General features: G+C 62.5%; 1 protein-coding gene across 1 annotated transcript in view; it reads right to left on the bottom strand.

Moving 5' to 3' along the window:
- ADGRA1 (adhesion G protein-coupled receptor A1) overlaps positions 1-9062 on the bottom strand; it is a 34097-nt gene extending 25035 nt beyond the window's left edge. The window contains exons 1-3 of the mRNA XM_049645926.1: positions 8786-9062; positions 7950-8151; positions 679-806 (exon numbers count right to left, since the gene is read on the bottom strand). Of these exons, the coding sequence (XP_049501883.1) occupies positions 679-806; positions 7950-8151; positions 8786-8985 (530 nt within the window). The 5' untranslated portion in view covers positions 8986-9062. The remainder of the gene's footprint in view (positions 1-678; positions 807-7949; positions 8152-8785) is intronic.
- Between the last annotated feature and the right edge of the window lie 1637 nt (positions 9063-10699).

Genomic DNA, 10699 nt, shown 5'->3' with positions numbered 1-10699 from the left:
GGACATGCCCAACCCTCTCCCCATGATCACGGCCTCGGACATGCCCAACCCTCTCCCCATGATCATGGCTTTGGATATGCCCAACCCTCTCCCCATGACTGTGGCCTTGGACACACCCAAGCTTCTTCTCATCACTGGTTATGCCCACAGTCTAGGCTTTGCTCATGACTTTGATTATGGGCTTGATCCTGACCATGACAGAGACCCCTCCTCACATTTCACAGTGCATCTTCAAGTGATGCAGACACCCCCAGGTCATTTCCCTGCACAGGCAGAGGTGGCCAGGAAACCAGCTCAGAAGAAAGACAACTAGACGCCCCCCTGCCCCGCCCCAGATTAAGAGGCACAATGAAAAGGTGTGTGAGGGTTCTGCGAGCTATGCTAACTTCCCAAGGCTGTGGGCCCTTGGAGCACCTGAACTGACCCTGGGCCATTGGAGGAAGTACCTATTTCACCCCTTTTGATAAGAACATAGGTGGCCCTGGTGGAGGCCTGGAGCGGAAGGGCATGGCTGTCCCTGAAAACTCGGCGGAGGATTTGGCCACGCCTGCCACGTAGGCAGGTGGTCCGTGAAGTACCTGCCAGGGACTTCTCACTACGTGGGGTGGGGAGGGTCTCGTTTCAGGGTTTGCATTTGAAGGTAGAAGCATGCAGTCTTGGTGCCGAGTGGGGCCTTACTTTTGGTGCACGACGTAAGTGATGACAGAGGCGAGGAGACAGAGCAGCATGACGGCGGTGCAGGCATACACCACGGGGTGCAGGAACTCCCCTGGGTCCTGGGGCAGGGAGAGCACGGTTTTCAAATCCTGGATAGAGCACAGAGCAGAACGAGTGGGCAACGTGGCGAGGAACTGTGCACCTGGCGGAGCCACCTGGCTCCCCCCGGGTCTGGCCTCTCCCCTGAAAGCGGCCGGAGGTGTCTCCTGAGTGGAGCGGAGGTTTGTGACGGGCGCCCCGCTTCCTCGGAGCGCGGCTGTCTCCCCAAACCCGCCCGCGCGAGGGTCCGGATGGAGCCGTGCAGATGTCCCGCCTCACGCGCATCAAGATCCTGCTTTACGAGATCCCCCGGGGGAATTTTGTGTCAAGCGAGTCCCTGGAGCCAACTCAGGTCGGTGGAGGAAAAGCGGTTGACGCGATAGGTCGGCAGGGCCCCGAGGCCCTCAGGACAGCACCCGCCTGGCACGAGATTTACGTGCCGGGACCACGTTCCCCAAACTCCAGCGATAGGAAAAACGGCCGCAAAGCGCACGGTCATGTGGGCGGGTTGGCGAGGCCTGCGCTCCAAGCTCCAAAGCCGGGAGGTTTCTGCCCTGGAGGAGGGGCCCCCGGTGCACAGACCCTCGTCTGCTGTGCGGGCTCCACGGGCTGGGAGTCAGGAGCCCTGGCCTCGTGCATCTTTGCCCTCTGCCCTCTGACCCCCCGAGCAACGCTGTGTTGTAACTCGCAGCGTCACAGGGAAGCCCCGCTGTGGACTGAGCCAAGTCCCCGGAAGCACAGGCTGACATCCTTGTGCCCCATGTGACTAGTGGAGGTGGCTGTCACAGAGGTGATGGCCATCACAAGAGGTCATAGGGTGAGGCCTCGTTCGACAGGACCCACGTCCTTATAAGAGGGAGACTTGGACGCGACCTGCCCAGAGGAAGGCCATTTGAGGACACAGCAGGAAGGCAGCCGTCTACACGGCGGGCTATTTCTCATAGCCCTGTGACATCTGATCTTGAACTTCCAGGCTCCAGGACAGAGAGAAAGACAATTCTGTATTTTAACCTGCTCGGTCTGGGGTGCTGGTTGCAGATCCCCTGGCCTCCCAAGGGGTTCTGGAGATGGACTCCCACTCCTTCCCGGGGCACTGGTTACCTCCTCCCTCCCCCTCCCTCCCCCTCCCACTCACCGGGCACTTTAAGGCCCCTCCCCAGCCCAGGGTGCTGGTTGTGTCCCCTCCGCCCCCTTCCCCAGGTCTTGACCCCTCAGCTCATGTTCTGAACCGTGGGCTCTACCAGCATGGCCTTGGTACTTGCCAGGCTTGGGGGGCAGGTGAGGGCAGGTGAGGGCTGTGTCCATGGAGGCTGCCCTGGGGAACCCCGGGGAGACAGTGCTGAGCTGCCCAGCTGTGAGGACAGGCTGTGGTCAGGGTGGGGGTTCTGCAGCCTTGTCAGCAGCCGTGCCCGTGGTGGATGTGCCCACCCTGGGCCGTGTCTAGATGCGTGGTCAGCGCAGCGGGAGGTGGCCAGTGCTCCTCCAGGAAGGCGCCCAGCCTGAGTCACATGGGAGATCGAGAGAAAATCGTCCTTGCAGGGCCCTTGGCCTCGCCATGGCCGGGAAGCTTCTGTGTCCAAGAGCTCAACCTGCTTCATTTCCTGGGGGATAATTTCTTGTCAGTCCAGCTGAGATGAGGCCCTGGCCAGCCGGGGGACAGCCAAGGGCCACCCTGGTGTCCAGCCATGGCCTCTGTCCCCTGATCTGCTCCTGCCAGGGACTTTTCCAAGGAGGTCTCTCTGCTGCCATGATGATAGCAGATGGGATCCTGTCACCAGGGAAAAGGTTCCAAGTGACCTGGACACGACCCAGACTCCTCCCTGTCTGGCCGCTGAGGGATCTAGCTGACTACCAGAGCCGGAAGTGGCACCCCTGGCCCAGCAGATGACCCGATGTGACCGAAGGAGGGGCACTGTGTCACTCGGCAGGCCGTGGGCTGGACACCGTGGTGATCCCCTTATGGTCCTGACTGTCCTTTGGCCAGGAAGCCTGAAGGGCAGGTGTGGACGTGCACAGAACACCGAGGACTCCTGTCGGGACGACTGGGGTTTCAGCAGGACCCGTGCTGCACACGTGGCTCCAATTCCCATGAAATTACGAGCCCAGGAGGAGAGACAGCCAAGGAGGCCGGCCTCAAGGTGACAGGGTTCCAGGGCCCTCTTGGGGAAGTGAGTGTCCTCCCTGATGCAGCTGACCAGGCCCCCCCCCCCCCCCAACACCGAGGCTCAGCCCCGGGGGAAGGGTCTGCGGCCTGGGTCCCTACAGGGCTACCCACCCTGGCCACTAACCCATGGCTAATGGAGGCTTCCTCCTAAGGTACACACGTCAGGCAGGCCTCGATGGCTGGGGCGGGCACCTGCTGGGCCCTCCATCCTGCAACACAGAACTTCTGTCCGTGTGAGGACAGGTTTCTGTGATGTGGGACTTAATTGCCTGTTGGTGAAGAAAGAACAGGTGTTTTTTGTTTTTAATTTTTTAATGTTTTTATTTATTTTTGAGAGAGAGACAGAGCACGAGTGGGGGAGGGGCACAGAGCGAGGGAGACACAGTATCTGAAGCAGCTCCGGGCTCTGAGCTGTCAGCACAGACGCGGGGCTCGAACTCATGAACCGTGAGATCATGGCCTGAGCCGAAGTAGGACACCCAACTGACTCAGCCACCCAGGCCCCCCAAGAGTAAGTGTTTTATAAGAAAGGTGGAGCAGGGCCGGGCGTCACAGCTGAACGGGCCTGCTGGGCTCCCGTTGGTGTCCCGGTCCACTGGAAGTGCTCACACACCCGGCATCCCAAGTTCTGGAGCGCTTGCCGTGCGTGATGGTGGGAAGGGTGCGCCCTGTGGCTCCGGAGAGCCCCAAGGGTTTGACACTTGTCACAGGCGGCCAGCGCCAGCTTCCAGCCAGTGGAAAATCACTGCAGAAGTCGAGGAAAGCAAGTTTCTGTGGTCAAATCCTGATATCGGATGATCTTCTCACGGTCCATTTCTTCTGAGAGTTGGACGCTGCTGACAGGTGTGGAGCGGGCCCGGCAGGCTCTCCGCAAGTCAGGCCTGATCGCGTCCCAGAGACGTGCCCGGGCCCTCGTGTGCATGATTAGTTCTTTTCACAAAGACGATGGCTTTTACCCTGGTGTCTAAAAAACACTGGCACTTCTCTTGGAGCCCCCTGGCTGCCGGGACCGGGTTCCTGTGCCCATACATGTGAGCAAGCCGCCGGCGGAGCCCGACCCAAGCGTGTTTTCTCACCAGTGTGCTCGGCACGCCTCGGGCTGAGGCCTGGGGTGGGCCCACACCTCTGGGGACTCGCAGTCCCTTCGTGCCCTGTCTTGGGGCTCTGTCACCACTCCCCCAGAGACCCCCGCCTTCCTGCCGTGTTCGCAGCCCTGACTCTTGGTTGGAGGTGGGGGCAGGGATGGCGGGAGAGGAAGGCGTAGTCTGCAGCAACGCCTGGTGCCCTGCGTCCCCGCCCTGCATGTGTGCCCAGGGTCGGAGAAGTGCGTCCGGTGGCCAGGACCCTCATCACAGAGCTTACGTTCGAGCGCATCCTACCCTCCAAGTCTTATCCACACACACTTCATGCTGAGCCAGGGGAAATGAGACCACCGTTCCCGCCACAGGCAAACGCGTCGGGAGGTCAGTTCGAGACGCAGCGTGTCCCGATCGCGGCGCCCGGGCCAGCTCACGCACGGCCGAGGTCACCCTGCTTCAGGGATGCGTTCCCATCCGAGGGCCTGGCTTTGAGCGAGGCAGCAAGGGAGGCTTCTGATCCCAGAAGAGCTGTGCCAAGTGAGTTGTCGCAGAAACAGAGCCTCACTTCCTTTCGGCTTCTGCTTTCTTCCTGCAAGTTAGTGACCAAGGGTGCCCTTGTATATTTTTAGAGATGACGCTTAAAACTCAAAGTAGGGAAGGCAAAAGGGAGACACCATTTTATATTTTAGGGTTCACACGTACACAGGTTCCTCCCGGAGGGCCTGCACTGCAAGTGTCCCACGGACAAAATCCTCGTGGTGTGCGGGGCTGACTCCCCGGGACACGTCCCTCCGGGGCCCTTCAGACCAGAACGGACCTCACGCCCGAGAGGCTGGGCTCAGTCCAGACAGCCGCTCCCACCGCCGTGCCCCCAGCCCGCCGTGCCTGCTCACTGCTCTGCCTTTCCAAGCTGCGTGGCCATGTCTCTCCTTCCGGGAAACCGAGGCTCCATCGTCCCACGGGCTGGCCTGCGTCCTCCGTGGAGCCTGGAGGCGGAGAGCCCTGGTCTGGGGTTTGCGGGCATTTCCCCTGGTCCTGAGGCTTACCCCTTTTTATGCTTTATTATTATTTTAGTTGGGTGTGTCTTTTGGTATGTTTTGCAAATAAATCACCTAGATGTTAAGAGAGACAGGAAGGAAGGGGGAGGGAGGTCTTAAGTCAGGGGCCGGCCGCGGGGCGCAGGGAAGGGGCTCTTCTCCCCAGGAGGCGCAGACCCTCCTCGCCGTCCTCTCTGCCTCTGCTCTGTACCGACTGAGACTGATCTCGCTGTTAGCCCCCAACGCCCCTTGTCTGAGTTTTTAATGATCACTGTATCTTATTGGTCCGTCCATGGCAGCGTCCCGGGGGGCCGCAGAGGCAAAAGGTAAGTAATTTATTCCTCCGGAGCACAAATTATCCTCACTGGACGTCACATTTGTACAGCTGGTGCATGTTTCTCTCATACTTTCCCCGTGTGGGAAATATAGCACAGGGACTGCGCCGGTCCCTGCCCCTCAGGCCTCCACGTCCATGGTCTTTTCAGGGGTTTTAATTCCATTGTTGCTTTTTCAAATGTGAGGTGCTGATGTGCAGAAAAGGGGTGTCCTGAGCGTCCTGTGTCTTTGGGACTCCTCTGCTCCAAGCAGAGCTGGGGGCAGGCCTGGCTTCTCACCCTGTCCTGGCTTCCAGCCTCTGCTGGACGTGACAAAGGATAGTCTGATGACACTGCGGTCAGCCCTGAATTCAGGGCGAGTGTGAGCTCCGTGGGGTCCTTGGCAGCCGCTGGCACCTGCTGGGTCTGGGTCATACCAAAGTGAAGCCACTGAAGGGGAGTCTCTGCCTCTCGGGCTCAACATTAGTGAGCGGACGGACCTGTCCTCTGAGGTCCCCTTGATGTCCCAGTGATCAGAGGAGTCCCCACGACGCCTTGTCAGCCACGGGGGGTGTGGCCGGGAAGGCAGAGCTTGTACAAAATGGACGTGGCCTCCCTCACAGCGACCACACCGCTTGTCGGGTGAACCACGAGACCTACGCTGTGAAAGGAAACAGGAAGAAAGCACACAACCTCGGACAACCTCTCACTCCCTTCCAAGATGCCACCGAGCTTTGAGGAGGAAAGTGTGCGGATCACAGAAGGCCATGGGGTGCAAAGCAATGCCCGTCTGGCAGCTGCTCGGACGTGAATACCAACAGGGCCACTGTCCACACCTGCCCTGCTTGCTAACAGCCGTGCTGGTGGCCTGTGTCCTGCAGGCCCCACAGGGGAGCGTCCGGGCTGCATGTGCCTTCACGGTCTCGCTGGCACGCTGACAGCAGACGGGGCGCCTGTCCAGGAGGGAGGACAGAGCCTCAGTGTAACGCAGGCGTCAGCGTGGCCCCCGAAGCGCTTCCGCAAGACCGAGCGTCTTCACGCTCAGGAGCCAGAAAGCGGGTGGCTGGCCTCGGTGTCAGGGAAGCGGACCGCCAGCCCGGGCACACGTCTGGCTGGCGGTGTGAGTGCAGCAGTGTGGGTGGGCAGGGGCGGGCTACCCTGCTGGCCACAGCCTCTGGTCTTCCTTGTGCCCTGGGCCCCTGGGGCGAAGCCACGCAGGTGTCCGTACTATAGTCTCAGGGACACACGCAGGGAAGCGTTTGCAGCAGAGCGGCCCCCACGCTGGTCTGGGCTCTCCATTTCTTCTGGAGACTCTCCAGTGTAAACGTTATTTGTTAAGAATCAAAGCCCAACGAGCTGCGGAGATCCCAAACCCTCCGGGCAAGTGTAACCCGCCAGTTTTCACTGTCCTGGGCTGGCCAGTGTCCAGCGTCTGGGACCAGAACACAGTCACTGGGGACTGAAGGCAGAGTGTAGACGGGACGCAGAGCGGACATGGGGAGGGTCACCCAGCGGTGCTCGGAGAGGCCAGGGAAGCTGCTGCAGGGTCCCCGTCCCCCCAGCCTCCTGCAACACCTCTGAGCTCACCCTTTGTCTGCAAATGACAGGTTCCATTTGCAAATAAGGCTCTAACCTGAGGGTGGAAAGCTGGAAAAATGCCAAGGGGGGGGGGCAGCCCTGTTGGGCAAGGCACCCTGGGTCCCCTGAAAAGCTGGGGCCCCAGCCAGGCCGGCGGCCTCCCCAGGAGTGGTGAGCCTGGACGCACAACGTCTAGGCTGCCTGTCACCCTCCGGGCCGGCGAGGCTTGGAGCAGTGGCATGCACAATGCTGAGTCTTGGCCACAAGCCCGACCTTGTTTGGGCGTCTCGAGCAAAACAGGAAGGAAACGAACAAGTGACTCAGACAGACCCCCCCCCCCCCATGAAGCAGACAATCAGTGTGCATTTGAGTCATTGCTGGCGTCCAAGCCACGGCTGCTGCCGGCCACGTGTCCTGTGGCCATCGGCATTCCCTGCACGCGCTGGGCCCCCCACCACCGTCCTTCACAAACACACACAATGCATTATTTACCCGGCCACCAGCCTTCCCGGAACGCAAGCGGCAGCGGCCACATCCAGGCTGCACGAGCCTCCGGGACGAGTCCCCTCATGGCCCTGCCCACAGCAGCCGTGCCCCCTTTTCTGGTGACAGAGGCGTCCTGCCCCCGTCTGCTCTACGTGCTTCCGAAGCCCACCCGCGTCTCCCTGCCGTGCAGCCCACTTTCTGACGGGAAGGGGCTGGCGGAGCTGCCCTGGGAGCGCTGCACACGATGGCCTTGGACAGGAGGGGCAGCGACCCCGGCCAGGGGCCAGGGAGGGCCTCCCCGGTCCTGCACCCGAGCCCTGGGGGAGGGACCCAGGGCCGTATCTCCTCCCATGATTAAATGGCTCCACATTGCAGCATGCCTGCCACTAATTAGTATGATCGACGCCGAGCAAGCCCACAGCAGAGCAGCCGGCGGGCAGCCCTGGACACCGGGGCCCGATGCTGCTAACTGGCCACGTGGTAACTCCACGGACAGGGGTGGCCGGGCCCCGCTGCCCGGGGGGCGCGTACTCACCATGAGCCCTGCGAAGCTCCTGCAGCCAGAGTGCGGACGGAGCGGGGTTGCCGCCGAGCCGATTATGTGGCACCCTCCTCCCCGCCGGCCTCCATGGCCGTCCCGAAGGTCAAGGTCCCACACAGTGGCTGTGGGGTCCAGCCCGGGGCCAGGGGCCTCAGGGCGACGGTGGGGCGGGTGAGGGTCACGAGGTTGTCCCCATCTGTGAAGACAGGGCACGGTTAGGGCAGGGCGGAGGGTCCCCGGGGCCTCAGCCAGGCGGCGTCGCCCCCCCCCCCCCCCCCCCCCGTGGCCATCCCACCCGGCCAGCTGGTCGGAGCGTCGGGCCGGGGGCTGCGTCGCCAGGGGCACGCGGGGGGCCTGCCGTGTCTGCCGGGCTCTGGTGCTGGCCGGGGGCTCAGGAGCCGCAGGGACCTCGGGCAGCCCTCCCGGAGCACTGCCTTCCCCACGTTGGGAGCCGGCCTCGGCTTGCCGCCCAGCACACGCAGCTCGGCCCCGAAACATGTCTGTCAGCTTAAGTCAGGGAACTGAAGAAGCCTCGACTCGCCGTCCCCACGATCGGCCAGCCCCGGGCCGGCAGACACAGGGGCCAGCGTCGCCCCCCGGACGCGCCATCTCCGTGGCGGCTCCGCGCCTTCCGCGGAACCCAAAGTTATACAGCATCTGCCTCCGGAACAGCAGGAGCCGCCCCAGCCCGCTCGGTGCTGCTGCCCGAGCAACGGCTGGGGGAGTGGACGCCGCGGCCGGCCGGAGGGCTCCGACCCTGCCCGCCGCGCTGCCTCCCTGCCCGGGCCCACCCGCCACGCAGCCCCGGGAAACGCAGCCCAACTTCTCACCTATTCAGGCAGAGGCAGCGGGAGCCCCGGCGCTGCGCCGCGCGGTGCCGACGGGCTGTGGCGAGTTCTCTGTGCCGGGGAGCAGTTTTCCATTCCGAGCTAGCAAGTGGAGTTATCAACAGATTGCAAGACTGCAGCCCGGCCACGGCGCCACGGGCACTGCACCGAGAGAGTGAGTCAGAGCCAGGACCCGCAGACATTCAATGCAATTCTCCGCGGGTGGCTTCCAGAGCTCCGCGTGGGGACCGCCAGCCGCCTCTGCGCCTGCTTCGGAGGGCGGGCGACAGCCGGGCACGGGGACCGGGCCGGGAAGCAGGAGCCGTAACCATGGGGATGGGGGAGGCGCTGATGGCGCTGGGCGGGCTGTGGCCCGGCTCCCTGCGGCAGGGCAGAATGGTTCTTCCCAGCCCCGCCGGCCGCCCGGCACACTGCAGAGCCGATTTAAAGAGACAACCGGCCAGGTTTTGCCTCCGCTTCCAACAGAATCGGACAACTCACATTAAAGCACTTCCCTGAAAGGAGGCGGAAGGAGGACTGGATGATTTCACTTTATTTTTAAAGAAAATCCTTGTCCGTTGAAGGCTCCAGGAACAGAAATGTGAGCAAGGAACCGGAGTTCAGAGGAATTCTCATAGTCCTTGTATTAAAATATTCTCAGATCCAAATTGTCTGCCGGTGTGGGTGGGCCGTGGCCTTGCACAGAGAGGCCCCCGCCCCCATCCAGGGTCCTGGCCCAGCCCCCCGTCGGGCCGGGTGCTGGGGGGTGGAGGACAGGTGAGACCCGGGGACGCGGGTGGGCTTTGCAGACAGCACGACCCCTGTGAGGGCTTCTGGCTCTGTGCCCCCAGTCAGGTGCAGCTAGGGGGCCTGGGGACTGTGCTCGGCACACACGTGTGAGCTTGGGGGAGGCCCACGCTCTTTCCTCCCGGCTGGAAGGTCAGGACACTGGTGCCTGCTCGGGAGAGCCCCCCCCCCCCGATTCTGGAGGGCCTGGGCCTGGATTCTGGGGCATCACTAAGATTCACGACTTTCTCAGCTCGTGGCCCTTGCCTCTGGGGGCTGTGTTCCCCATGCTTCTCTGTGGATACAGTGATGAGGCCTGGGATTTGGACAAGGAATGTGAAAGCCAGAGGGGTGAAGAGTGTGCGGCAATGTGGGTGTCCGTCCCCAAGCCCTTACCCGCCCCAGCTTTCCGGGATTGCTCCCCTGGGGGTGGGGGGCCCCGGCTTTTGTTCTGGACAAGTGGGGCAAGGAGGAAGGTGGGAAAGCCCGCTGTGAGCTCAGGGTTCAGCCCAGACTGCTGGGCGGCCCCATGGGGCTTGTCCACCTGTCGATCCCTTCACAAAGACTGTCCACGTTCAGGGCATGACATGAACACGGGCCAATCCCTCACCAGGGCTCCCAGCCCGGAGATGGCAGAAGGGTGGTGGGAAGGGCACAGAGGAGGGGCATTGCTGGCGGCCGCCGGCAGTCTCTTGCTCTGTGCACAGCCTTGTGCTCTGTCCCAAGAGCCTGTGATTTGCCCTGGCCTCAGAGCAGAGGCGGTAGGACCAGAATCGGGGCCTCCTGAATCCCAAAAAGGCAGCTTCTGGGAGAACTTACAGAAGAGGCTATTGGGAGGCAGAGGACCGGGCCAGCCCAGTCCTGGACGCCCCCAGCAGCCCCTCTAGCCAAGCCTCAGTGCTGCCCTCGAAGGGCACGTCCAGACCCTGCACTCTGTGGCCTGCATCCAAGGGGCCACACCCAGAATCCACACCTGGGTGCAGGTGTCCCTCTGGAATCTCTGGGCTGCCCCACACTGAGGGCTGTCGGAGGAGCCTCATCGGAGGGCCTCTGGCTTTGTGAGGGGCAGCGCTACCCCCGCCCGCCCACAGCTGCCCTGCCATCGCCCCTCCGGGTGCCCGGTGCACAGCC

This window comes from Panthera uncia, chromosome D2 (assembly GCF_023721935.1).
Source record: "Panthera uncia isolate 11264 chromosome D2, Puncia_PCG_1.0, whole genome shotgun sequence".
NCBI lineage: Eukaryota > Metazoa > Chordata > Mammalia > Carnivora > Felidae > Panthera > Panthera uncia.
This window is presented reverse-complemented; position numbering and strand designations above follow the sequence as displayed.